Source organism: Typha angustifolia, chromosome 8 (genome assembly GCF_048772165.1).
Source record: "Typha angustifolia cultivar Huaian chromosome 8, ASM4877216v1, whole genome shotgun sequence".
Classification (NCBI taxonomy): Eukaryota; Viridiplantae; Streptophyta; class Magnoliopsida; order Poales; family Typhaceae; genus Typha; species Typha angustifolia.
The window spans coordinates 825,090-851,346 of NC_133246.1; the positions used below are offsets into that span (position 1 = coordinate 825,090).

A 26,257-nucleotide genomic window follows, 5' to 3' on the forward strand; every position below is an offset into this window, starting at 1 on the left:
TGGATGGATGGATGGATGGATGGTTAAGAAGGTGGCATGTGATGTGGGGGCAGTCCAATGGAGTGTGAGCAACAGCAATGTGTGCAGATGTGCATGTGGAGCTGAACTCAAAGAACATGAGCAGAAGTAAGAACATGGGCTCTCTGTTTCAATCCATCAGAAATGGCAGACCATGAGACATTCCATTCTAATAATTTATTGTGCCAAAAGCTTTAGGTGTATTATTTTTTCATATAAGCATTAACAAGACATATGGTTATTAAAAAGCTAAGGTGACTTTTGGACTGGAAAGGACTCAAAGGGTTTAGACAAGCACGGAGAGAGAGCAGGCTTTTTGCAGTTAAAGCCACAAATCCTAACCAATGTTTGAGATCTCAACTTTAGCTTTTAAAAGGAAGAGGTGAAGTATATGCCAAAAGGTCTGGTAGATTCTTTTCTTTTCTTTTTAAATTAAAAAAACACTCATAGGCCAGCTCTTTGGTGCCAGAGGATAAGAATCCTAGAGTCTCTCTATTCGTGGTATTCATGGATGCAAGATTCTTCACCCATTGGTCCAGAGTAGATTCTTGGATGTAAGAATCCTAAAGTGTCTCATATTCTATAAGTCTAACTTGAGATTTCTTTTATTTAATTTGTAGAACATTATTAGCAGTAGTGCGAAGAAGACAAATTTGGAATGCAAGATTGTCATAATTGGCAGCCAATCATGGCCTGCCAAGTACTGTGATGGCAGGGATTTCCTGCTCGACTAGCCTGCAGAGAATCCCCTGCTCTCATCCATACTCCAATCCTAAAGCCAAAGCCAGCTGAAGCATTTGTTCAGTAGTACAGCCATTGGCTGCCATTGCCCATAAACTGCAGCTTGGCACACCGAAAGAGAGAAAAGGTTTGACTTAGTAACATGGAAGAAAGAATCACGTACTACGTTGTTTAACATTTCACTTAAAAGCTTGCTAATAATTCCCCTTCAAATGCATATGGTACAAAGAAAGCATCCATATAGTATCAAACAGCTATTAGCATTTAATGATTCTCATGAACATGGCATCAAAGATGGCATTGCTTTGCAATGTATTGTATCTTTTCCTTCCAAAGCATCCAAGAAGCTGCAATCATATAAGATTTATCAAATTCCAATCTGAGGCAAGGTACTGAACCTAAAGTACATTTCCTAATCCCGCATTGCCAATTCAGGAAGCTTCAGTTGTCTCTTGCCCCAAATTGTCTTATTTTCCCTATTTACTGTATAACCTGTATATATATACCCTTCTCATTCTTCTCCAAGGTATATCAGAAGTGAAAAACTCTAAAACTCTATAGCTTGGCTCTATGCAGTTCTAACTTGGCTATGGTACCAAGATGAACTTCGTCAGGGCCATCTGCGATCCTCAATGTCCTTGCTGTAGCCCATAAGTGGGCGAGAACGGTGTCTGATGATAAACCAGCACCACCATGAACTTGCATTGCCAAGTCAAGCACCTTCAGGGCCATATTTGGTGCCGCTACCTGGCAGAGGACCATGGAGTCACTTCTTGCTCATTGGAGGAACAAAATCTTTGGAAAAAAAGTGCATTTTAATTTACCTTGGCCATGGCGATAATTCCACGAGCTTCCTTGTTCCCAAGTCGATCAAGTTGATCAGCTGCTTCCAAAACTAATAGTCTTGCCTGTTCCAATGCTATCCGGCTCTGAAAAGTCACACCAAAATTATATGAATTCTGAACTGAACAGGTGTCTAGCAATAAAAACTAACATTAAACAATAAACCACCAACATGATACAACTAATTGTATCCAAAGTAAAATTAACATGGTCTAATAATAAGGATATCACATTATTGTTTCTACTTGCGCTTTCACCCATATCCATAAAGATTATAAGCATAAGGGTGCGTATGAACTTGCTTACAATTGTGAAGATCAAGCATAATAGTATTAACTACTTCAGTCTATGAAGGTGGTTCATTTGTTCTGAGCATCAAAATCTCTTTATGATGTCAAGAGAGGTACCTTAGCAAGGTCAGACAAAAAGGAGCCTTGTTCAGCAATCATCTTTCCAAAGACTCTTCTTCTGAGAGCTCTTTCCACCATCATGTGCATGCCACGTTCAGCTGCTCCAATAAGTCTCATGCAATGATGTAATCTGCCAGGACCTAGCCTACCCTTCAAAAGCAAAAGTGTTCAAATGTAAACTCTTTTGGTCAATTTAGGTCACAATAATTATAGGAATCTGCTACCCTTAATTGATGCATTGCTTTATGCCTATTGAGGCATTTTGCTTTCTCATTTATAGATTTTCAGTTTATCAAAAAAGAAAAAGAAAAAAGGAAGTTCTGTAAGAAGAAAAACATGTAACACCTACTTGAGCTATCTCGAAGCCCCGGCCTTCTCCAAGCAGGATATTCCCCACAGGAACACGTACATTGTTGAAACTAATCTCTGCATGCCCATGAGGTGCATCATCAAAACCAAAGACCAATAATGGTCTTTTTATATGCACACCAGGTGTATTGATGTCAACTAAAATCATTGACTGCTGCTTATGTTTAGGAGCAGTAAAATCCGTTTTTCCCTGCATAAGTATTCCATAATCATAAGACCAGAAAGAAAGCATTTACATTAAGCACCAAATGATTACAGGAATATAACTTACCATTAGTATCAGGATTTTGCACCTAGGATCCATCGCTCCACTTGTCCACCACTTTGTGCCATTTATAATATAAAAACCTCCCTGCCTGTATCGAGTTTAACAACAGAAACACCTGGGTTGAAATAATGTTTACTCATTGGGAAATATTAAGAGTACAAAAAGGGTTTCAACCTGATGAAAAATTACTCAGGATGACAAATGATGCTAGCAACAACTATAACAGGGAAACAAAACTATGCCATATTTCAATACATCAAATTCAGACCAACAGGCAAAAACATTTGTTTTAAAATCAAGATGTGTTACTAAGTTTATTAAATCAAATTTATGTGAGGCAAAAGGATGCAGGGATACTTAACTCCGATGGGAAGTGAAATGGATTTGTATGTGAGAGAAGAGCAACAAGGGCATGTAATGGAAGAAAATTGCATGAAAACCAACTTACTCCAAGCATATTATGTGGTGACTTCACAACATGCTTGCATTTAATTAATTGTTTACTAAACCTGCTTTCATTTCTTACTTGGTAATTGAACACTCAATGTTGGTAGCATCAGAGGATGCAACTTGCGGCTCTGTCATTGCAAATCCAGACCGAATTGTCCCTTCCAGCAAAGGAATGAGCCACCGTCTTTGTTGCTCCTTAGTTCCATATCTTAGCAGTACCTAACCAAAGAAAAATAGTACAGCACAGAATCAAAGAATATGGTTAAAACTGCACAGACTGACAAGGAGCCTAGCTAAGATAACAAATCATTGTGCCAGAACTCCACCTAAGACAGTGCAGAAATCATTGCATGCTAATTTTACAGACCTATTATCTTTCCCCAATGAAATAGATAAATAAAAGTGATAATCTCGATCATTTAACCTCCAGTTAGTAACTAATTTGTGGATTCAGGTGATATATATAAGAGGCTCTAGCAGTGCAGAAGATTATTTTTAACAGTATAAACGTCAATAGCATACATTAGTGTATATATATATATATATGAAGACGACAGCTTACCTCCATATTACCAGTATCTGGTGCACCGCAGTTAAATATTTGTGGGGCCCAAACTGAACGACCCATAATTTCACACAAATATCCATATTCAAGATTCGAAAGTCCCGCACCAAGCAAGAGATCATTCAAATTATGAGAAGTATAATCTTCGCCATCAAGTAGCTTTTTTGCCCTAGCAGCACTATCAAACTGCAAATGAACCAGTCAAGAAATTATTTGTAGATACTCTTTATGTAACATTATGATCAAGAACAGAAATTCAAAACAAAAGGTTGTATAATAAAAATCAAATGAAGAAATAAACATGCAACTCAACAAAATCAAAATGTACTCTGACTGACTTTCGAATGAAGTTAATGGAAAAAAGAATCAAGTGAAAACTTACAGGAATCCACAGGTTCCATAGGCCCTCTCTCTTTGCTAATGCTTTTAATTTCCCTTCTTCTGGATGTACCGTCCAGCGTGCATTTGATTGTGCAAGTTTGTAGAATTCATTCTCCATCGGATAAATATGATCTTCCATAAACTTAATTAATTTAGTTCGGAGTTCCAAAATCTTCTGACTTGGAACAAACTTTCCCTGATCCTTTGTGACATATGGGATATTCTTTTCTTTCTCTAACACTTTCTGAGAAACATTGGATTCAAACACACCTATACAAATTATATGAAAAGGTCAAATGGTGCAAATATTTGCAACATTCAAAGTCAAGAGTTGGAAAAGAATCAAAGATACTTTAGAAAAGACCTGCAGAAAGAAATATATTTAGTTTGATCCAAAGTTAAGCATTCTTGTTAACAACTCACAGTTGTACTGGAAACTGAAAACAATTCAGCTAAGGTAATAAACTTCTCATATCTACAGCAGTTATGTATTCCAAATGCATCTACTCTTTTTCTTTTTCATCTCACACTCTACATTATGCCTTTATTTTGTTCACACCCTATCTTTTCACTAATTTTAATTCCCCCTGTTAAAGCGCCAAAAACCACCTGAAGCAGGGTATCTTCTATGATTTAATGAAAAGAACAAGTACCAAATTATATATATGTGGTGCATACAAGTCCAACATAAGGTAAACTAGTTGCCTAATGGATCAAACCAGTTACCAAGTGGAGGTTGGTCTGGAAGCACAGTTTTCTGATTTATAAACATCCAAGCATAATCCACCAGAGTGTTAGCTAGCTTTCCAGTGTACTTAGCAAGGTCGCCGCCCGAAGCATTACCCTGCATTTATGTGGAAAAACATCAGATATTTGAAATATAGCATTTAATCTTGCACAAGAAAAGGCAAGTACCAAAATCCATCTGTGATATACTCCTGCATAAATAGATGCCCCACGAAATAAAGAAAAGGAAATATAGAATTTCCAGTCTGCAACTGGCCATGATTTTCCCTGCAAAAAAATGATAACAAAAGAAGAACATACGGATATCATAGATCAAGGAATGAGGTAAATAAGTAGAGGTGATCAACTTTTAGAAAATGTAGTTAGAAAACAACTGTAAAGTAAGCTTACAGCTGCATGGCAGTAAACAGCCAGGTATTCTTCTAGCGAAGGGATTCCTTCTGGAGTGCCATTATATTTGAAACCTCCATGAGATGTCATGTCACTTAGCGTCACATCCACAATATAAGGCTGTGAAAAGAAGACAAAAATGGCTGACTAATGTATCATCTACTAAATATCTCTGACTGTTACTACATGCTCTTTAGCCTAAATTTCATTTCTCAAGCAAGTCCTGATATTAAAGTTGCAAAAGATATAAATGAAAGGTGTCACACTGCACAATGACATTCATTTCTCCTGAAATTTTTAACCATAATGTCAGAGAATATGTTGTTTGATTAGTTACTTTTATTGCCAAGTGCCAAAGTATTTAATCTGATGTAAATACTAAAAATGTAACAACCTGCTTTGTTAAGTTCTTAGCTAAGAGAAAATTTCCCTATCAAATAAATTCTATATTAAACATTGCCTTGGGAAACATATCGTTCTTCCTACATCTCTTCCAAGTAAGAAACACATCTAAATATGGAAGCACAGACTATGTCAAGCTATACCTCAAGTAAGAAACACATCTAAATAGCCCAAGCTATACTAAGATGAAGCTTGTTAGAGATGGATGGAGCTTGCTAGAGATGGAAGCACAGACTATGTCAACCAACTCTGGCTTCACACAAATTCTGCAATCGATTTTTTTTTTTTTTTACATATATGCTTTTCTAAAGAAATTTAAAGAGAACCAAGCTATAAAATAGAGATTAGTAATAATGGAAAAAGAAGCTGTATAACTGAACCAAAATACTGAGGACCAAAGCTGTATACCAGACAACTCCCTAACCTTGACTATTTGGATTCAAACAGATAACCAAATCCAAGAAAGGAATGCAGCTTAGCAAAGAGTAAATCTAGAAAATTCATGTTAAATTTCAGATGCACTTATGGTAGCATTCTTAAGCTAAGACACCTACATGCTATAGTAGTGTCCATGCTTGGTTGCGACAACTTTTGGTAATTAAAACTCACAATCTGAACCATGTTGCCAGAAATTCACGAGCAATTGAGTAAAAACAAAACAGTATATATTCTGACCGAAATCAAACAGGATAAACAGATGGAATCAAGTGTGCCTTGACTGCATCTCATAATTATATATAATACAAAAAACAATTACCAAGCAGCTGTATGCAACATCACACATCTGGTTCCCCAATGTTGATAGTTCCCAATCAAGTATACCAATCACTTTATCCTGCAGCAAGACAGAAGAAACTTTTCAGCCCTGCTATATGGATAATGCAATACAACTATCATCATAAATATTTTATAAACTTGGATTCCCAATATCTTACGCAACTGCAATCAAAGGACTACTAACCTCAGTCGGATGGAAGACCAGATTATCTATCCGAAAGTCCCCGTGCACAAGGCCAGTGCCTGATCCACTACAAGAATCATCTTGCGGAGTATGCTTTTTCAGCCACCCAGCCAGCTCAAGCATCTTAACATACCGATCAGGTTTCCCTTCACCAGTTGAAGCAAGATATTGTCTCTCCCATCTTTCCACCTAAGTAACAGACAAATAAGTAGCTCAGGAAAGTATGCCCTTTTTCAGTGGCTTGACCTATATAATAACACATTTTAAGAGATGCAAGTACTCTAGGGAAATCAGATTAGACTTCCTAAAAAGTAAGTTGCAAATTCTATTATTTAACCCCATTATTCAAATAACCCAAATGGAAGAAACATGTCCTTAAGGCAGCAAAACTGATGAGTAGTGAGTACATAAAGATTGCTGCTAACAAGGAATGCATTCTCAAAAGTACAACTAATGTCAAAAAGTGGATTTAGTATTATATCAGATAAAGCAGAGACAATAACCAGATGTCACAGGAAGATTCATATCCCAAGTGTGAACAACCAAATGCCAAATTTAAGCAGTGAAAAAAGAATACCAACCATACTGTATTGCTATCACACTGAGAAACACACCAAATCACTTGATATCATCATTTTCAATTGATATACTGAAGATGTAGCTAACCATTCAATTTAAGTAACTTTAACGCACCTGTCTCTTGCAATAGTTGTCCCTCCGGCCATACTTTTGCAGCCCTACTGAATCCACATCAACTCTGTGCAAATCAGCCAAAGTTTTGGCAGTGGCCAGATATATAGCCTTCCTTTTCTCTGGGGTGCTTCCCTGTACACACAGAAATGCATTAATTACTAAAAATAAGAATGTGGATTAGTGTAAGTGCATTTAAAATTAAAATGAGCTGATATGCTCAGTCCTGACAAAGAAGGCATTTCTTCAAATATAGTCATCTGGCAAACAAGAAAGCTGTTTTCCAAGCAGAAACAAATAAGAATGTCCAAATAATATGTCTTACGGGTAGTTTGTTGTCTGAATATATCCATCCCTCCAAATACTCCATAATATAGAAAGCTGTTCCAATTATGGATGTATCAGTGCATAGACAAAACACTGTGGGAACAGGAAGCCCTGTACCAACACCTAAGGCCTTCAGAACCTGTTGGACACCAAATTGGTACATGGAGTAAGATAAATACAAGTAATAGATCCGGAACAAAATCTGTCAATTTTTTGGTGTCCTTACTTTGAGATTTGCTCTAGCTGGCCCATATTAGTAGGAAAATGATTGTAACAGGCCAAGCAATGCAACAATCAAAGTATGGGTACATAAGATTAAGAAGTACGAATATAATTGCAAATAAGTATGCAAGAACACTACCTCTCAAAACATCTCGCCCAACAAATACACAGAAAAAAAAAAGGAAAGACTAACTAAACATGTGCAAACACCAGAACAAGGCCTGAAGCCCTACACAACAGAACATCTACCATCAGATGTATAATGCTCAGAGTTGGATTATTAGACTGATATAGACAAGTAATTCAAATTTTAAGAGAACTTAGTGTGACCAAGAATTAAGCCCTTCTGCTACTCAAGTTGCAGTGGAAGAATTATACAATCAAGATTCTGTTTCAGACTATACAAATCCAATTTCTTTACCTAGAATAACAATAACGAATATTTCATATAATCTTACAACCGAACAAAGGATATACCGCGACATGACCAAAGCTCTAAAACCGGTTAACTATAATTCTAATCTGACAGAAAAAATCTATCTTTTCTTCTTCCACATAAATGGATCAATTAACTCCTATAGCCACTCGATCAAACGCCTCATTTTGCGAAAATAAACCTAAATCCAACCCAATTCAAATTGAGAAAACAAACCTGAAACTCCCTCTCGACCGCGTGCGCGGACTGGAGTAGAACACCGGGAGGCTTCTTCCTCAGCACATAGCGCTTGACGACGCCCGGAGTCCCATGGGCGACGGCCTCGAGACAAAAAGTAGGATTGGACTGGCCATGGCCGAACTGGGTGACGGTAAACCTCGCAAGGGGAGAGGGAAAACCCTCAACGTTGACCGTCGCGTACCGGAGCAGCGCCGCCTCGTCGAAGCGTTGCGCCGGATGCACTGCGCGGAGGAGGTTAGACGTCAACTTCGCCATGGATCGCGGAGAAAACCCTATCTCGAGATCACAGAAATCCTAGGGGAAGAGTGATAAGAGAAGACGGGATCGGATACATCGAAGTGTGCTATCATAGTACTTAGATAGACGATGGGAGATATATCCGGAACTGAAGATTCCCAAGTTGGAAAGTTTCTTAAGATGTGGACTGTGACGTGGTACTTTTCCATTAGGAGATAAACCCAATTATCTCTTCTACAGTAGCTATCTATCCCAACTAAGACCGTCTTCCGTTAGTATAGTGACATCTATTATCTAAACCCATGTATGTGACTGATGTGATCTCGGGCCATTGATGGGCTCATCATATCTAAGCCCACGAATCCAAGCCCACGTATTAGTTTCTCTCTGTTTGGCATTTTCGATTCCTTCCCTTTCCGAAAGTCTCTGAACCATGGCGGCGGTAACCCGAAGAAGCCTCTCCTCTCTCCTCTCCCGAGCTCTCGTCTCCTCCTCCTACCCTCCTCTATCCTCCCGCGTCATCGCTTCTTTGTCCGATCACTTCCCCTTCCCCTCCTCGTCCTCTCCGTTTACTATCCCGTCTCGCCCAAAGACGACCTCTGGCTCAGGCTACTCCCCACTCAATGACCCTTCACCGAACTGGAGCAACCGCCCACCGAAAGAAACGATTCTTCTCGATGGCTGCGATTATGAGCACTGGCTCATCGTCATGGAGTTCCCCCAGGACCCCAAACCCACCGAGGACGAGATGGTCGCTGCCTACGTCAAGACCCTTACCGCCGTCGTCGGAAGGTAGTCAAGGGCCCTTCTTATTCTTTTCTTTTTTTGCCCCCAACTTATTGGGTTTTAGTTGATCTGGGGTTTAAGGGTTTCTGGGTTTCATTAGTGAGGAGGAGGCGAAGAAGAAGATATACTCAGTTTGCACTACGACCTACACCGGATTCGGCGCATTGATCTCGGAGGAGCTTTCTTATAAAGTTAAAGGTGATTCGGTTGATGGGTTTTTGTTGATTCGAGGGACGAGAGTAGTTTTTTGGTGGAAATTTTGTATCTTTGACTGTTCTGTTCCTGTATGTAGGATTGCCTGGTGTTCTTTGGGTGCTGCCTGATTCGTATTTAGATGTGCCTAATAAGGACTATGGAGGTCAGTGATATGTTGGTTGCTCTTTTGCTTCCCTATAATTTTCATGGATTTTAGGGCATTATCCAATCATTTTACTTACATCCAACAGGGGATCTTTTCGTTGATGGTAAGGTCATCCATAGACCACAGTTTCGATTCAATGAGAGGCAGCCGACAAGGAACAGACCTCGTCCTCGGTATGATAGACGACGCGAAACTATGCAAGTCGAAAGGAGAGAACCAATGCAGCGAGGTGCATGGATGCAAGAACAGAGACCGCCTGCTGCTTCACAGCAAGTATCTGATAACCCGCAGCAAGGGCATCAAAGTGGTTCACCAGGAGAAGGGAATTAAGGTTTTCTTAAATTCTTGATGCAACTTAGAAGCTGGTTAGCTATTATGATCATACTAAATGAAGTTTGTAGAAAAGTAGATACTCCAGTGTCTAATTTGATGAAGATACTGCAATACTGTGAGTAAGGTACTATCATTTGTGTCACCGTACGTTTAGGTCATTGTAGTATGATCTGTTGAAGGGGTTCTTTCTTCATTTTTAAGTGACTGCTTTTAACAATGGTACATCTTTCATGTGATTTTGCTGGTATATGAAAGGTTGCTCCAACCTAAACAACTTAGTTACAAAAGTAACTTTATGCAGTTTTGTTGAACTTTCAATTGCTTTGGCTGGATGCTTAGTTATTTGTCTAGGCAATTCTGTGGTAATAGGCATTTGTATAGATACTTACATGTTTAGATGGCAACATACAATACAGGCAATTGTAATCTTAACTACATAGATAATAACATATATAGACTTTTAATTAGTTTTGAATTGGCGTTCCATTTGACATTCTTCACATGTTGTCATTCCTACTTAGTACAGATAAAGGCACTGTGTCCTTTATTCGCATTCTATTATATCTGCAAGATACTCTGGAGTAATTCCTTTGTTCCTTCAACAACTTAACAAGTGGACCAAAAATGACCTTAAATACTTCCATAGTCTATGTGATTTGAGGCCTGTTAGTGTATTAGCTTACTGATGCTACTGAGAATCTAATGTCATATCTTATTTAGACACATCTTAGGATGATCCGGGACTTATAAGCTATGTCAGAGTCATTCCTGGTCACCTTGATTTTCGAGTATCAAGATGCTATTGTATTTGCCCCTTACCTAGGGTTGCTTGAATGGTTTCATAACCGACATTTTCAGAAACATGTATCAAAACAAAGAACTAATGATTCAATTATGCTATAACATAGTTGTGCTTTTGATGATTAATTCTATCTGAAGCTTTATTGAATATATCTTTGGTTTACAATATTTGGTATGAGGGTATCAACATTGTGGTTGAGATAATGCCAATTATTCTACAGGTAAAATAAGTACTAGTTATTTGGGGATTAACCGAGTCAAAAGGGTGAATTGGGAAGTAGTACCTTCTATGGATGATTACGCAGAAATAGAAGTGATCGTTAACATAATAGTTCTGGACCACCAGGAGATGTTATGAGTTACAGGTGCGTCATTTCAAGTTGGATTGTTATTGTTTTGATGAATTAGCTTCTGCAGTAATAGTTCTCAAATGTGGCTCTCTGCCTCTAGGAGATGTGAAACAAAAAGATGGGTGGGTGAAAAAAGTGCAAAAGATGTTAGCAGGTGGAATGTTAGAAGTCATTCCTTGGGAGAATGACTGTTATCAGTTCAGTGCTCAAACTCCATCCTATTGTGAGATAGATGCATGCTCTCTGGCAGAGAAATGGATAAGTACAACCTTACTTGCAATTCTCTAGTGGAGGATCTGCAGGCTGATGAAATCAGATTAAGAAATGTGGGCCAAGGTATTGCCATAGATCAAGATTACTAGGATTTGAAGTTGAAAGGATCAGAAAAGGATTTCTCGTTTTGGATTCTTTGAATCCTGAAGTATTATTAGGCTACGGTAAAGGCGAAAGGCATCCATTGCTGGATGGATATGTGGATAGCCAAGTTCAAGCAAATTGTATGTCCAAACTTATACGTTAATATAGGATGGAAGAATGATAACTTCCAAGCTAATTGTTATTCAAAAATCTGTTGATAGAAAGGAATGCAAGAGTATTCTGTGTTTTCTTAACATGAAAAATCTACTTGTAATGCTGGGGGGGGGGGGGGGGGGGGGGGGCATGACTCCGAATTACGTCTTGGTTCTTTTTGATTCATATGGTTGTGGATTTCCTTCTATGATCTGGTTGTATAGCAGGAAAGTTGAGGACACTGCGACAGGAATATGAATGCTTCCAATGTATCTCTTTCTTTTCTACTGTGTCTACAAACCTCGCTCCTTATCCGGTCACATGAATAATCGTTCAGGCTCGTAAAAAATATGAAGAAAATTATGAACTGAATAGAGAAGGGACGACCCAAATCGAACTAATTTTTGTCCTCTTCCCAGTTGGGCGAAACGGAAAGGCGAAGGTATTACGTCGTCTCTCTCCGTTCCGTCTGCGGTACACCGAACCTCCTCTGTACCATCAACGTCATGGCTGTCTGATTATAGCCCCACATTGCTCCAAGATTCCCAACCCACCTTCACTCCCAAGTCGCAAGTCGCAAATCGGGTTGCAATTCGTCTCACCGATGGCATCGCCTTGTAATTAATCACCTCCTCCTAGGGTAATTTCTGCAGGGGCTCGTAGTGTACGTTACTAGCGTCACCCCACGTCTTACCCTCCCACCAATGACAACACTGCACGCGGACCTGACGCTCGTAGTCAGCACCGACCCTTTCCATCTCTTCGAGGATATATGTCACGTGGCCGGCATGATTCTTCTCTCACTTCCTCACCTTACCCTCCTCTCTTGTTTTTTTCAAAAGTTCGCTTTAAAACGCTCGCCAGTTTATTACCTTTTTTTTACTCCAATACCCCGTACCTCGGAAACAAATTACGACAAAGGAGGAGAGCGCCTTAGAATGCCTATATAAAGGAGGGAGAAGGTGGGGTTGAGATGCGCAATTAGCTTTATCTTATCCCTCCTCGTATAAAACAGAAGAAGAAGAGGAGGAGGAGGAAGAGATGTGCGGTGGAGCGATCATCTCGGACATCGTGGCCTTCAGGAATGGCCGTGATCTCACCACCTCGCGTGAACTTGGGCCGTCGGATCCTGTGGCACTCGCGGATTCCGTCAGCTCTAAGCCCACGGCCACGGGTGAGCTACGAAAATTATAACCTTATCATGTGAATTATGTGAATAAGAACAACTAGCTCCCATGCAAAACTAAGGTTATTATGTGTTTTCCGATCGGCAGGGGAAAGGACGAGAAGGCCCCTGAGGGGAGGAGACAAGGGCAAGGGTCGGAAGACGGCGTACCGCGGGATCCGACGGCGCCCGTGGGGGAAGTGGGCGGCGGAGATCCGAGACCCGCGAAAGGGGATGCGGGTATGGCTGGGGACGTACGGGTCCGCGGAGGAGGCCGCCAAGGCTTACGACATGGCCGCGCGCGAGATACGAGGCAGCAAAGCCAAGCTCAACTTCCCGGACTCTCCCCCTCTAACCCGCAACCCGGAACCGAAAACCGAGGGGAAGTCGGCCTTGGACGAGAGCTCGGCGTCGAGTTCGGTTTATTCGTCAGAGACTTCGGCGCTGGAGTGGGGACTAAAGGAGCAGATCTCGAGCCTGGAGTTTCTTCTTGGACTCCCACACGAGGAGGAGGGTGGTGGTGCTAAGGATTTAGTGATTTGGGATGATGTCCACCACATCATGATGGACGGCTGAGATGCCACGTTGTGACCTTTTCTTTTTATTTATCTACTAGTAGGTTAATCTCGCTTTTTTCTATATATATATATATATATATATAATTTTAAGAGTAAATAAATATTTAATAAGTGCTGTTTTAAAAGAAATGGTGTTGACGGTTTCTCTTAATTAGTGTAATTTATGAGTCAAAACGGAGTACTAATTCAATCATGTGACCAATTTGCAGTGCAAGACTCGCCCACGGTTTACTGAGACAAGACGTGAACTAATTATTTTGTTACTAGTAAAATCTTCAGCTTAAGTTTTAGCTTTCTCTCGACCTTTTGAATAAATAACCAAACTTTGGGATCATGACCAAATGTTTCTAGAAAGCCATAAGATATATCACCTACCCACATGAAATTACGGAAGCTAATTATATATCTGGGTTAATTAGGAGACAATAGTACGTCTCAAGTCAGAGCAATCAACTAACTGCTAAAGATTAATAATATCACGTACCCTGTCACTAGAAATTACCGTGGATGCATGTGATTATTTCTCGTAGTTCACAAAGATGAGGCCCTATAGTAATTATATATCTTTTTCCTTTTTTCTTTTTCTTTTTCCCATTCCACCCTAGACGTTAGAGTTGATGTTTAATAAATTTTGTACTAAAATATTATATGTGTATGATTTAAGTTTGTTGTCTAATCTCTATATAAAAAAAAAATTATTAGATTTTTTTTGGGGGGGTTTTGTTTATAATTAGTATGCAGACTCATAATCTATAACAAAAAAATAATAAGATGCTTCTTTTGCAGGTGAAGCTAGCAATGGTTTGTCAAAAGATCCTAGTAATCAATCATGATCAAACCTAACATGAGACAAATTCCGGTCACCGTTTGACTTGCCATCTACTTGCAAGTAAGTAAGACTTGCACTTGCTTTTTAATAAGCACTCAATCAGTAGGGGTAGTTGTTTGGAAATTAATTATTATTGGGCCTTACATGAATTGGGCTTCTCTAAGATTTGCTATTGGGCTACCTCTGTTGGTGTTCTAAAGGGTTCAGGGTTCAAGAACACTTCAGTTGTCTTCTTCCTCATCTTCTTCTTTCTTGAGAAATGAGAGCTAAAAGTAGTTGGCCATGACTATTATGACCAGGTGCAGTCACCCACGTCTCCATGGAGCTTCCTACCCTCTTTCCCCCATGTCGGAAAGATTCTAAAATAAGCATTAAATTATCTACGGTTCTGGTCCCCCATAAAGAAAAAAAAATATCTCATTACCTCTGACCGCCGCAGGCAAAGCCCACAGATTTAAAAAGAGAGAAAGAGAAAGATGTTCTAGACTTCTTCCATTGTGCCAATAACTCTCTTTACATGTTTCAATAGATATTCTTGTCGACATAAAAGTGACGGTTAATATTATAATGTTATTCATATATATACATATATATATATATATATATATAAACTGTATAGCTTTCGTATACGGTACATGGGTATAACTACCAAAATTTAAGTTTAAACATTGAGAGGGATCTTAATATAGTTAATCCTCAGTCAACATACAATAATCTTATAGTAAATAGAGGGGAAATCTTAAGCCAAACGTCCAGAACGAAACTAAAATTTGGAGGTCAATTCAGACTTTGGACGTACTTTTGTGTACGATAAAATTGTGTTATCGACTTAGTCCTCAAAGATAATATCGTAAGCGCTTCAGTCAATAATTATATACCCACTGTTAGATGAAAACATATCGTTACGTAAACATAATTAATTATAACATCTCAAATCTTAATAATATTATATATGATGTATATAAATTGCCACTAACCCGAGTGGAATATAGCTTGCATTCTTCTAACTTCTCTCTCGTAAGTTCTCCCTCTTTGCAGGTAAAATATTATACTCTAATAAATATCTTGATATATATAAATATTTTGGCATCATATCACCTTAATTTGCAAGAGAAGGATGTCAATAGAACTATTATTTTACTCGGTAATGGAGGCTCACCTAAGGATAAAGAGCGGATCATCTGCGTCGCAGTCTGCATGAAGTTGTTGAAGTCCAGACTGCGTGAGGTTTGACGGAAGAAGATGACCGTAGGAAATTCATACACTCGGAGGCAGCAGACGATCCTGCTGCGCCGTTTAAAAGAGTTTGATCACGTCTACCCTTCCGTGGGAAAACTGGGGGCTAAAATACAACGTGCTGACTCCACTTTTATGCTCGGTCCTCCATCTATTATTTATTTATTTCTTTGTTTATTTTATATAAATTGGGTTTGGTGTCGACTGTCGGACCCCCCAAAAGAGATTGCTTACTGCCGACCTCTGGCTGGTGGATGTACAGAAAATTACGCACATCCTTCTAGTTTATCTTGGCCTCTTTGAACATTTGCCCATGCCTTTCGTGATATTTACAATTAAAACCCACTGTACCCCACTAAATCTTATGTTTTCTTCGTAGGTTATATTATAAATAAAGGGTGTGCAATAACCGTTGACTCGCTGAGAAAAGAAAAATTAAACTTAATTTTAAAATTCCGGAAGCTTAATTGAGCAGCTATTGGCACATCTTGGAAAGGTTGAAATGACAATTGACCAATAACATCCCTTGATTTATCACTGATTGAGACGTTGTTCGATGTTACAGCCAGACGACCGAAAGATCTTTAGTAAATTATCTTGCATTGACCGAAATGGGAAATTCATCGATGTTAGCACTGTAAATATGTGCAAGTCTGAAGTCAAAAAGGCACGCGAACGAGAGAGATTACGCGGTTCTGACCACACGCATCCACGTCACACCACGCCGAAGAAAATAATCCTATCCGCTGTAAATTTTTCTATCCTTACAGCTAAGCACTTTGCTTTACGTTTCTAGAGGAGAGAAGACGTACCTCTATATAAATCCGCTTCCGGTTCACCATTTCTTTCCCATAGTTTCCTTGTTCGGTCTCTTTCTCTCTTCTAAGCAAACTCTCTCTCTCCTTCAAAGTCTGATCTTTTCTCTATTCCACACCATTTCCTTTCGTCTTCGTCGTCGTCTTCTTCTTGTTGATCTAAAGTAGAAAGCAGGGCAAAAGAGCAAGTAAAGATACCTCGCAGCCATGTGTGGCGGCGCCATCATCTCCGACTTCATCCCTCCTCGCAATCGCTCTAATCGTCGCCTCTCCGCCTCGGACCTCTGGCCGGACGCCTCCTTCTCCTATTCCTATAACCATGATTCCGACCTCGAGTCCCACCCATCTCCCCCCGAGAAAGGTACTCATTTTCCCTTTTTCTCTTCTCTGCTTCTCTTTTCTTTGCCCTTAAAAAGATGAGATTTTGAGAGATGGGTCTTGTTGTTTCGTAGGAAAAGATGAAATCTTTGTAAAAAAAGAAGAGATTTTGATGTGAGTTTTTCTTTTTCCTTATCTTTTTTTCAGTGACGAGGAAGAGGGAGCGAAAGAATCTCTACCGGGGAATCCGCCAGCGTCCATGGGGGAAATGGGCGGCCGAGATCCGTGATCCCATGAAGGGGGTAAGGGTATGGCTCGGTACCTTCGCCACCGCCGAGGAGGCGGCACGCGCCTACGACCGCGAAGCCCGCCGCATCCGAGGGAAGAAGGCCAAGGTCAACTTCCCCAACGAAGACCCCATTCCGGAGCCCCAACAATTCCAGCATCAGACAGCTTCTCCTGTTCCATCTCTCTACCTCTCCTCCTCCACCCAGGAAACCAAGAATCCCTCCCCTGTCCCAGTTGCAAAGAATGGCGGAGATGCTCGTGAAGTACGAGAGCTGTCCGAGGAGTTGATGGCGTATGAGAACTATATGAACTTCTTTGGGATTCCATACATGGAAGGTGGAGGCGTGCCGCCGCCGGAGAAGGAGGTTGAGGAGGTGGTAGTGGTTGGTCCCGTGGGAGTCGCCCAAGAGGTTGGAGCAACTGACTGCAATCCACACTTGACCACAGAGATACTGTGGAGCTTTGATGACATAGCTACTTCCATTGCTCTCTGATAAACGATGCTGCTGTTCTTGTACAGTGTTAAATTTTGCTCCACATCATCTGTTCTTTTTCCGATGCAAGTCTCGAATTCTAAGATAGTTGTTTATCAGGTTCTAGGAAAAGATTATCTTGTTGTGTCCCTCGTTAAATCCACTGTTGAAGTCTGGACGTTGTAAGCCTTAGTTTTCCCACATTTAAAATTTTATTCTGCTACTTTTCTCAAGAGAGAGGCAATTTGTAATCTGACAATTTATTATAGTGAAATTCCCTTTACAATTGAAGTCTTACTTTATTCTATCTGGCCCATTTATGTTTGGGCCTTCAAAAGGTCAAGCCCAAGTGACTTAATGGAATAGAGACAGAAAGGGATGGCTCACCTACTTAATATTATCCTTCCAGCCGTGCCAATAGAACAAAAGAATAAAGAGCCAAAACTCATGATCCTTATCATAATTCATTTACTATTAGACATTATTTGTGTGGTACCTACAAACTAATGTTCTATGAACTTGTTTATCTCTTGGATCTTAGGGTAGAAGCAAGATGTTAGAATAGATATTTTTCTTATGAAATACTTCACGATCAGGTTCATTTGCCATTTACACTTCCACTAGTTGTTGTCCAAAAGCTAAAAGGACGATGGAGTATTAGAGGAAGCAAAGCATAAGCCTCTCTCTCTCTCTCTCTCTCCCCCACCCTCCCTTTATCTACGTTTGATTGGAGAGAGAGAATGTAATGACATCTACGATCTATCTAAATAAATGTTAGATCGCATCAAAACCCTCTGCTGCTGCTGCTGCTTCTTATACTCTCCCAAGCCTGAGAGCACCAAGACCCCAATGCCGGAGATGGACGGAGGAGGACTAGAGGGGATTGCGCATCGGACGGTGGAGGTGAACGGGATCCGCATCCACGTGGCGGAGAAGGGGGAGGGACCCGTCGTCCTGCTGATCCACGGCTTCCCGGAACTCTGGTACACGTGGCGCCACCAGATTCACGGGTTGGCAGCCCGCGGCTACCGCGCCGTCGCACCGGATCTCCGAGGGTACGGTGACTCCGACGCGCCGCTGGGAGCCGCCGCCTATTCCGTCTTCCACGTCGTCGGCGACCTCATCGCCCTCATCGACGCCCTCGGCCAGGACAAGGTATTCGTGAACTTAAAAAATAATAATTAGCTGAAAAGAAAGGGTGTTTGCTGCAAATCGCCACATACACTAAATTATGTCCGTTTTGTTTCTTTGTACATCATATATAAGCACACGAAGGCATGTTTAATTATAAAAGGGCATGTATTAAAGAAAACTAATGGCAAAAAAGAAGAAGAAGAAGGAAAGATCGAAAAATAAAAAATAAAAAATTGGGGTTGCTTTTGCATTAATCGTCTTAACCTAATGGGTAGGTGTTTGTGGTGGGGCACGACTGGGGGGCGCTGACGGCGTGGAGTCTGTGTATGTTTCGGCCGGATAAGGTGAAGGCGTTGGTCAACCTTAGCGTACCGTTCTCGCCTCGGAATCCAACCAGGAAGCCGGTGGAGTTCTTGAGGTCTGTATACGGCGACGACTACTACATCTGCCGATTTCAGGTAATCTACCACAAGACCGAACACGTTGCAGACTTCTAATTCCATTTCGAAATGTTGCAATTCGGACCTTGAAATTTCACTATTTTATATATGAGCGTTTCTTACCTATCTATTTTCAACTCAATTAAACGGGCCAAAGTTGGACTGGACTCGGATCATAAAATTTAAACATAGTCTGAGTCCAGTCGGAGTGCGAGTCCGATTTTACCCACGTAAGATAAGCAAATACCAACAAGGAAAATATATATATATAATTCACACGATATATTGGAGTTTGTTCTTAGAAAAAAAAAATATTTAAAAAATAGGGCGTGAATCTTTAAAGAAATGGCAGTAATAATGCTATAACTTTGTATGAAAATGGTAGGAACCGGGAGAAATAGAAGAAGAGTTTGGACGTCTCGGAACTACATGGGTGCTGAAGAAGTTTTTGACATATTACACTCCTGGTCCTCTATACATCCCCAAAGAAGGTTGGGGCTCACCAGATGACCAAATCATTCTTCCTCCTTGGCTCTCAGAAGATGACATCAAATACTATGCAAGCAAATTCGACAAGACTGGCTTTACTGGACCATTGAACTACTATAGATCTTTAAACCTGTAAGTCAAATATATATATATATACATATGTTGTATATTAGCAACTTATAGTATTCATTTCTTCAGAGAAAAGAAAAAGTTCCTAATGATGTGAATTACTGCTAACTGCTGGCAGGAACTGGGAGTTTACAGAGCCATGGACTGGAGCACATATACTGCTTCCAACTAAGTTCATTGTGGGAGATAAAGACCTAACTTATAATGCTCCTGGGATGAAAGACTTCATAGACAAAGGGGGTTTCAAGAAATATGTTCCTCACCTGGAAGAAGTGGTTGTGATGAAAGGAGTAGGCCACTTCATCAATGAGGAGAAACCCGATGAGATCACTGATCACATTTATAATTTCATCAAGAAATTTTAGTATGTAATCTCAAGACAAAGCTATGATTATTTAATACTCATTTATATCGTATGATATTTCTGGCAGAATCAGTATATATATATATATATATATATATATATATATATATATATATATACCTTTAATGCTAGTTGCATTGTGCACCATCGAAATGAGATAGATGCATGGGAAGGTTGGCATTTAAGGCTTTGGAAAGCTCCACCCGTGACAGAGTAAGAAGAAATCATTCCACCTGCCACCGACCCTGACAAAAGAATTAATTCGACGCGTAACATTTCATCTGATCTTCACATCCCAAAGCAGCTTTACAAACTGGCTCCACCTCCTCATATATAGATGGTAGTAGATTACCAAAGTTCTCAAACATTGTACTTAAGTGTCCTCTACAAGCAATCAGCAAGCGAAATTTTTTTCCAGACATGGAGGGGGAGATAACTCACAGGAGACTACTTGTTAATGGCATTAACATGCACATAGCTGAGAAGGGTGAAGGCGACGTAGTACTTCTCATTCATGGCTTCCCTGAGCTCTGGTACTCGTGGCGTCACCAGATCAAATCCCTCGCCGCCCGCGGCTACCGTGCCGTCGCTCCCGATCTCCGAGGCTTCGGCGATTCCGACGCCCCGGCCGACGCCGAAGCCTACACTATGCTTCACGTCGTCGGTGATCTCGTGGCTCTTATCGATGCCTTGGGGCAAGACAAGGTTGCGTGTACATCTCTCAAAACATCTTAATTACTTTAAATTAATTATACTTGCACTCTTTCAACCATATATAGCTCATTTTCAGAAAGACTTCTTTGAAGTAGTTTAAGAAACTTTATTTGGAATGTAAGAAGAATGAAAAATATATGCACTAATTTTTTTTAATCGTATTTTTTGGGGTACATATTTTGGTGGAGAGAAGGTGTTTGTGGTGGGGCATGACTGGGGAGCAATAGCAGCGTGGAATCTGTGCATGTTTAGGCCGGACAAAGTGAAGGCATTAGTTACTCTAAGTGTGGCTTTTATGCCTCGGAATTCGCACGTGAGGCCAGTGAAGACGCTTAGAGCCGTCTATGGAGATGATTACTATGTTTGTGCCTTCCAGGTCTGTTAATTAATTATCTGCTAATCTCCAGCTCATGGATAAGCTTTAAGCATCTTAGAAATCTTTCAAACGATGTGATCAATGTAACGAATGCAGGAACCTGGAAGAATGGAAGCTGAGTTTGCTCAAACTAAGACAGCATTACTAATGAGGAAGTTCTTAACATTCCATGATCCAAGCCCAATCTATGGAATTGGAGCGCCACCCACCAAGGAGATTGTTCTTCCATCCTGGCTGTCAGAGGAGGACGTCAACTATTTTGCTAGCAAATTCGATAAGTCTGGCTTCACTGGAGGATTAAACTACTACAGAGCTTTAGACTTGTATGTACTCAATTAATGCACTAATCTATCTCATTATAATTCATATGAAGAGATATTATAATTTATTTTAAATAGATAGGTAGTTTGGTCATTCTGTTATTTATTCATGGCAGAAAATCTTGGCACCAATAAAACATTGTTAATCTTGGACGAAAAATCTAATTGGGTCATATAAAATTCAAGTACGTAAAACTTTAAAGCAGAAGAAGTAAGTTAAAACTAAGCTAAATGATGGAGTTGTGAAGTAGAATTTGCTCTTCATAACAATAAATCTTACATGCAGAAACTGGGAGCTCACATCACCATGGACAGGAGTGCAGATCAAAGTGCCAGTCAAGTTTATTGTGGGAGATCAAGATTTAACATACAATTTCCCGGGTGTCAAAGATTACATACACAAGGGTGGATTCAAAAAGGATGTTCCTCTCTTAAATGATGTTATCATCATGGAAGGAGTTGGCCACTTCATCAACCAAGAGAAGCCACAGGAGATTGCTGATCATATCTATGACTTCATCCAGAAATTTTAGTCAAATTCCACTCAGATGACTCCCCTCTTAGTTCTAACTGGGATCATATGCTTGTCACTTAGTTTGCTTTTGGTCGTATTGCAATCTAGTTGCAATCATCTAGTCTGACAGAGAGGTTTTGTACTTTAATATGCTTACTTATGAGATGGTATGCTACTAATGAGAGATCTCTCAATAAGATATATAAAACAACTCAGAAGCTTATCTTATTAGGCAGTGGAATAGCAACGTTGTTCTAAATTTTCCAAGGAATATATTAGACGACATTAGTCTAAGTTCCACCTAATAAAGATAGATTTATATTCTCACCTTGGAAATTGCAACCAACTTAGTAAATAAAGCATAACAGTCAAGCCATCTTTTAGGACGAGCTACAAATACACTAAGCACATTTCTAAACTTTTGGAATAATTATAGTTATCAGGATCGGATCGAACCGATGAACTAACCACTAAATTGGTTCAGTTTTGTTATCATATCACATAAGTAATTAATTAGATAAAAGACAACTAACCGTCTCAAATATTTAATTATTCTATTTTATGTCTAATAGTATTTTAAGCTTAAAATTTTAAAAATATTTAGTTTATAATATATTTAGAGTTTTTTAATTAGGTTTTTTTAATAGATATATTCTTAGAAAGTTTCGTATAAATAACATAAGTTTTAAGAGATATAGATACAATTATACTATTTTAATAAATATTTTTACTTCTAAAATATTTAAGTTTATATATTATTTAAATATATTTTTAAAGAATTAGGTAACGAACTAGGTGAACAACCGAGACCGGTAAGCACGTGATCCGACATCTTACCGGTTCGGTAGGAGACTAATTACAAACAAACAAAAAGCATTTCTTTGCCATTTCCGACCGAACAGCAATGTGGATAAACCATATTTTAGACTATATATATGCCTTTTGAAAAGAGAAGCAGAGCACACAGAGGCGGGAGAGAGAGAGAGAGAGAGCGAGATGGAGACCATCACCCACCGCACCGTAGCAGTGAACGGCATCAACCTGCACATAGCTGAGAAGGGAGAAGGCCCAGTAGTCCTATTCATTCATGGCTTCCCGGAGCTCTGGTACTCATGGCGCCACCAGATAATCTCCCTTGCCGCCCGTGGCTACCGCGCCGTCGCTCCTGACCTCCGCGGCTACGGTGACTCCGACGCCCCTCCTTCCGTCTCCTCTTACACCGTCTTACACGTCATCGGCGACCTCGTCGCCCTCATCGAACTCCTTGGCCAAGAGAAAGTAACTCTTTCCCCTTATGAAAGACCAATCTTGTTTCACTTGTTATAGTTTCTGCCCGCAAATTTAAAAGAAAAAAAAAGAAGTAGCGATCTTGGTCTCTAATTTTTACTTCCTGGTTGACTTGTTTTGTGCCCACCAGGTGTTTGTGGTGGCCCAGGCGGCAATAGCGTGGTACCTCTGCTTGCTACGGCCGGATAAGGTGAAGGCTTACGTTAATTTGAGCGTGCCATTCAAGGCTAGGCAGCCGAATAGGAAACCCATGGATGCGATGAGGGCTACCTTTGGTGACGACTACTATGCCTGTAGGTTCCAGGTACGTCAACCTTTTACTTATAACAAATTAGATAACTAAACTTTTGCAACTCACGAGGAGAGTACTAAATTCTGGTCTCTAAGATTGAAAATCCCATTCATTTGCCTCAGAGGATGTCTTTTGTGACCCCTTCAATGGTTCACATATGCCTGGAAGTATAATTAAGTGTATTAGGACAGAGAGACTCGTCCGTCAGGAGCATATCGTTAAGGCTTAATGTTTGTTACTATTGGTTTCTATCAGATGTTGCCGAATAGGCATCCAATCTTATTTATTGTTGAATATAACAAAAAGAAATACTTGTAGTTACTCAGTTCATGCCTTGTACTTTCCTTTATTTGTCCAACAAAGTTGTTACATGCATACATATATGATGTTTTCTAGGAACCTGGAACGGTAGAAGCTGAATTTGCTCAAATCGGCACTCCACTGATACTGAAGAAATTCTTAGCTTATCGCAAGCCAGAAGTACTTATTGTGCCCAAGGAGAAAGGATTTGGAGGAGCCCTTGGTACAGTGACCAGCTTGCCTTCTTGGTTGTCAGAAGAAGATATAAGCTACCTTGCCAGCAAATTCGAGAAGTCGGGCTTTACCGGAGGATTGAACTACTATCGGTGCATGAACTTGTACGTTTCTGGGCACTCTACTTTTTCTTTCAAGTCTCAACATAACATCTTATGGTTAAGTATCAAACTCAAAGGAGTCAGGCAGAGTACTGATACTTTAGTTCATAGTGACATCTTCTGATTTGATCTGATCATAATAATTTAAAGCACGGGAATATGAATAAAACACCGGGGTAAGCATCGATGTGCCAGATCTTTCTCATAATCATCAAGAATGTTAATTGCTTTCATTTGGGACTATAAGTTATGAAATGACTATGATATGAGATTCCCTTTAATATGTATGATATCATTAAGCACTATTAAGTGATGTTCATAATTCTACACCTTATCTTCTTAAATTCAAATGCTTAAATTGTTGTTGCTTGGTATGCAGGAACTGGGAGCTGACAGCACCATGGACAGGAGTTCCAATAAAAGTACCAGTGAAGTTTATCGTTGGTGATCTGGACGTGACATATCATATGCCAGGAATTCAAAACTACATACACAATGGTGGCTTCAACAAGGAAGTTCCATTTCTTCAGGAAGTTGTTGTTATGGAAGGAGTAGGTCACTTCATCAACCAGGAGAAGCCACACGAGATCTCTGATCACATATATGAGTTCATTCAGAAGTTCTGATCTTATAACACTGCCCTTGTTTGGGTTGCCTGCTGTTACTACATTACAACAAATAAGAGCTGCTGGCCTGCTTCCATGAAACTTCTCAAAATTTTGACCTAAATAGCTTCTGTTTAATATTAACGTATGTTAATTACTACTAACATAAAATATCGAGTCCGCAAAGTTTGGTAGTAATGAAGCAGAAGTCTAGAAGCATAAATTCAAATAAAACTAAGACTTCACATTTATTACAAGATCATAGCAAATAATGGATGAAAGCTGTAAATTGAGAAAGTTTGACATCACAATGATCAAAGATATCAAAATTCATACCATCCAATAGAAATGACATTTCTGCCAAAATTGTAAAGCAGTTTGTAGAAAATGAGGGGAGATCCTTAGCACAAACAAAGTACCACTTTCAGTTCCTTGAACTATAGACATTAAAAATAAAACCATCTCAAACCCCAAATCCCCTGCTGTTTCTCCTTCCTCTGTCCTTCTCAAATTTCCTTCCCTTTGCTCGTACGTAGGGCTTTGTATGGCTGTGTGGAACTCCAGGTCTCGAGCATTATTTGGACCCCTTAGGAGAACCTACAAAATTTGGACAGAGAGTAGTAATGAACAAACTATGTACAAGTAGATAGATGTAAGTAAGACTCTAAAACAAAAAGGTCGGAATAACAACCACCTAACTCTAGAGAAGAGTATGTTTCATTCTACAACACTTAATTTTTATCAGCGAAAAGGACAAGCTGAGCTAAAATACCCGAAAAACGAGGCCTGACTCAAGTACATAAAAGTCATAAGCCGGACCACATATTTAAGGTTTACAACTCAACTTACTTGAATCATAAACAGTAGCCAGCTTGAGCATTAAACCATGACAAGCATCAGCATAGTACTATAGATCGAAAACGTTGATGATAATGGGAAATAAGGAAGGAAAAAAAACAAAGACCACCTTTATACTTCAAAACTGTTACATAGCTTGGGAAGTACAACTTTTACATACAGAAACTGGACAGGAGTGCAGATCAAAGTAGCAGTCAAGTTTATTGTGGGAGATCGAGATTTAACATACAATTTCCCAGGTGTCAAAGATTATTATATACACAAGGGTGGATTCAAAAAGGATGTTCGTTCCTCTCTTAAATGATGTTATCATGATGGGAAGGAGCTAACCACTTCATCAACCAAGAGAAATATCTATGACTTCATCGCAGAAATATTAGTCAAATTCCACTCAGATGACTCCCCTCTTAGTTCTAACCGGGATCATATGGCTGTCACTTAGTCTGCTTTTGGTCGTATTGCAATCTAATCTTACAGAGAGGTTCTGTACTTTAGTATGCTACTTAGAGATGGTGTGCTATGCTACTAATGAGAGATCTCTCAATAAGATATATAAAATT

The 26,257-nt window shown here is 39.8% G+C and overlaps 7 protein-coding genes across 9 annotated transcripts; 6 read left to right on the forward strand and 1 right to left on the reverse strand.

Moving 5' to 3' along the window:
* Positions 1-902: 902 nt before the first annotated feature.
* Positions 903-8,826, reverse strand: LOC140764431 (probable acyl-CoA dehydrogenase IBR3). Its single transcript, XM_073102999.1, has 16 exons — positions 8,437-8,826; positions 7,561-7,701; positions 7,239-7,370; positions 6,546-6,734; positions 6,342-6,419; positions 5,183-5,302; positions 4,961-5,059; positions 4,772-4,889; positions 4,047-4,315; positions 3,662-3,850; positions 3,176-3,318; positions 2,653-2,737; positions 2,362-2,571; positions 2,010-2,162; positions 1,584-1,688; positions 903-1,506 (listed from the first exon to the last, which is right to left on the reverse strand). The coding sequence occupies exons 1-16, from the start codon at positions 8,713-8,715 to the stop codon at positions 1,315-1,317; spliced, it is 2,502 nt and encodes an 833-aa protein (XP_072959100.1). The 5' UTR covers positions 8,716-8,826; the 3' UTR covers positions 903-1,314.
* Positions 8,827-9,090: 264 nt separating this feature from the next.
* On the forward strand, positions 9,091-11,912 carry LOC140764432 (multiple organellar RNA editing factor 3, mitochondrial). Of its 3 annotated transcripts, XR_012105040.1 has the most exons (6): positions 9,091-9,489; positions 9,584-9,681; positions 9,776-9,841; positions 9,930-10,175; positions 11,200-11,343; positions 11,429-11,911. XR_012105040.1 is itself a non-coding variant. In XM_073103001.1 (5 exons), exons 1-4 carry the CDS (start codon positions 9,131-9,133, stop codon positions 10,172-10,174), a joined length of 768 nt encoding a protein of 255 aa, XP_072959102.1. In that variant the 5' UTR covers positions 9,091-9,130; the 3' UTR covers position 10,175; positions 11,200-11,912. The 3 variants fall into 3 exon arrangements, 2 of the variants coding, with proteins under 2 accessions (XP_072959102.1, XP_072959101.1); XM_073103001.1 differs by having other exon boundaries at positions 11,200-11,912; XM_073103000.1 differs by lacking the exons at positions 11,200-11,343; positions 11,429-11,911 and having other exon boundaries at positions 9,092-9,489; positions 9,930-10,394.
* An 823-nt stretch (positions 11,913-12,735) lies between these two features.
* LOC140765430 (ethylene-responsive transcription factor ERF071-like) lies at positions 12,736-13,683 on the forward strand. Its single transcript, XM_073104517.1, has 2 exons — positions 12,736-13,012; positions 13,113-13,683. The coding sequence occupies exons 1-2, from the start codon at positions 12,880-12,882 to the stop codon at positions 13,577-13,579; spliced, it is 600 nt and encodes a 199-aa protein (XP_072960618.1). The 5' UTR covers positions 12,736-12,879; the 3' UTR covers positions 13,580-13,683.
* A 2,807-nt stretch (positions 13,684-16,490) lies between these two features.
* LOC140764591 (ethylene-responsive transcription factor ERF071-like) lies at positions 16,491-17,842 on the forward strand. Its single transcript, XM_073103233.1, has 2 exons — positions 16,491-16,822; positions 16,987-17,842. The coding sequence occupies exons 1-2, from the start codon at positions 16,669-16,671 to the stop codon at positions 17,559-17,561; spliced, it is 729 nt and encodes a 242-aa protein (XP_072959334.1). The 5' UTR covers positions 16,491-16,668; the 3' UTR covers positions 17,562-17,842.
* A 209-nt stretch (positions 17,843-18,051) lies between these two features.
* On the forward strand, positions 18,052-20,148 carry LOC140764589 (epoxide hydrolase 1-like). The gene is made up of 4 exons (XM_073103231.1): positions 18,052-18,695; positions 18,950-19,132; positions 19,500-19,735; positions 19,851-20,148. Exons 1-4 carry the CDS (start codon positions 18,312-18,314, stop codon positions 20,095-20,097), a joined length of 1,050 nt encoding a protein of 349 aa, XP_072959332.1. The 5' UTR covers positions 18,052-18,311; the 3' UTR covers positions 20,098-20,148.
* A 37-nt stretch (positions 20,149-20,185) lies between these two features.
* Positions 20,186-22,219, forward strand: LOC140764590 (epoxide hydrolase 1-like). Its single transcript, XM_073103232.1, has 4 exons — positions 20,186-20,801; positions 21,004-21,186; positions 21,283-21,509; positions 21,793-22,219. Exons 1-4 carry the CDS (start codon positions 20,517-20,519, stop codon positions 22,037-22,039), a joined length of 942 nt encoding a protein of 313 aa, XP_072959333.1. The 5' UTR covers positions 20,186-20,516; the 3' UTR covers positions 22,040-22,219.
* Positions 22,220-22,978: 759 nt separating this feature from the next.
* Positions 22,979-24,941, forward strand: LOC140765322 (epoxide hydrolase 2-like). Its single transcript, XM_073104349.1, has 4 exons — positions 22,979-23,298; positions 23,438-23,611; positions 23,996-24,237; positions 24,614-24,941. The coding sequence occupies exons 1-4, from the start codon at positions 23,017-23,019 to the stop codon at positions 24,858-24,860; spliced, it is 945 nt and encodes a 314-aa protein (XP_072960450.1). The 5' UTR covers positions 22,979-23,016; the 3' UTR covers positions 24,861-24,941.
* Positions 24,942-26,257: the final 1,316 nt, after the last annotated feature.

Excerpts from the sequence above, each read along its gene's own strand:
- LOC140764431 (XM_073102999.1), bottom strand. The coding sequence starts at position 8,715 with ATGGCGAAGTTGACGTCTAACCTCCTCCGCGCAGTGCATCCGGCGCAA. Across the intron at positions 6,420-6,545 it reads TGGTCTTCCATCCGACTGAG|GATAAAGTGATTGGTATACT; the intron begins GTTAGTAGTCCT and ends GTCTTGCTGCAG. Across the intron at positions 2,163-2,361 it reads GGGGCTTCGAGATAGCTCAA|GGTAGGCTAGGTCCTGGCAG; the intron begins GTAGGTGTTACA and ends TTGCTTTTGAAG.
- LOC140764591 (XM_073103233.1), top strand. The coding sequence starts at position 16,669 with ATGTGTGGCGGCGCCATCATCTCCGACTTCATCCCTCCTCGCAATCGC. Across the intron at positions 16,823-16,986 it reads CCCATCTCCCCCCGAGAAAG|TGACGAGGAAGAGGGAGCGA; the intron begins GTACTCATTTTC and ends TCTTTTTTTCAG.
- LOC140764589 (XM_073103231.1), top strand. The coding sequence starts at position 18,312 with ATGTTAGATCGCATCAAAACCCTCTGCTGCTGCTGCTGCTTCTTATAC. Across the intron at positions 18,696-18,949 it reads ACGCCCTCGGCCAGGACAAG|GTGTTTGTGGTGGGGCACGA; the intron begins GTATTCGTGAAC and ends CCTAATGGGTAG. Across the intron at positions 19,736-19,850 it reads TACTATAGATCTTTAAACCT|GAACTGGGAGTTTACAGAGC; the intron begins GTAAGTCAAATA and ends AACTGCTGGCAG.
- LOC140764590 (XM_073103232.1), top strand. The coding sequence starts at position 20,517 with ATGGAGGGGGAGATAACTCACAGGAGACTACTTGTTAATGGCATTAAC. Across the intron at positions 21,187-21,282 it reads ACTATGTTTGTGCCTTCCAG|GAACCTGGAAGAATGGAAGC; the intron begins GTCTGTTAATTA and ends TAACGAATGCAG. Across the intron at positions 21,510-21,792 it reads TACTACAGAGCTTTAGACTT|AAACTGGGAGCTCACATCAC; the intron begins GTATGTACTCAA and ends TCTTACATGCAG.
- LOC140765322 (XM_073104349.1), top strand. The coding sequence starts at position 23,017 with ATGGAGACCATCACCCACCGCACCGTAGCAGTGAACGGCATCAACCTG. Across the intron at positions 23,299-23,437 it reads AACTCCTTGGCCAAGAGAAA|GTGTTTGTGGTGGCCCAGGC; the intron begins GTAACTCTTTCC and ends TGTGCCCACCAG. Across the intron at positions 24,238-24,613 it reads TACTATCGGTGCATGAACTT|GAACTGGGAGCTGACAGCAC; the intron begins GTACGTTTCTGG and ends CTTGGTATGCAG.
- LOC140765430 (XM_073104517.1), top strand. The coding sequence starts at position 12,880 with ATGTGCGGTGGAGCGATCATCTCGGACATCGTGGCCTTCAGGAATGGC. Across the intron at positions 13,013-13,112 it reads CTCTAAGCCCACGGCCACGG|GGGAAAGGACGAGAAGGCCC; the intron begins GTGAGCTACGAA and ends TCCGATCGGCAG.
- LOC140764432 (XM_073103001.1), top strand. The coding sequence starts at position 9,131 with ATGGCGGCGGTAACCCGAAGAAGCCTCTCCTCTCTCCTCTCCCGAGCT. Across the intron at positions 9,490-9,583 it reads CTTACCGCCGTCGTCGGAAG|TGAGGAGGAGGCGAAGAAGA; the intron begins GTAGTCAAGGGC and ends GGGTTTCATTAG. Across the intron at positions 9,682-9,775 it reads GCTTTCTTATAAAGTTAAAG|GATTGCCTGGTGTTCTTTGG; the intron begins GTGATTCGGTTG and ends TCCTGTATGTAG.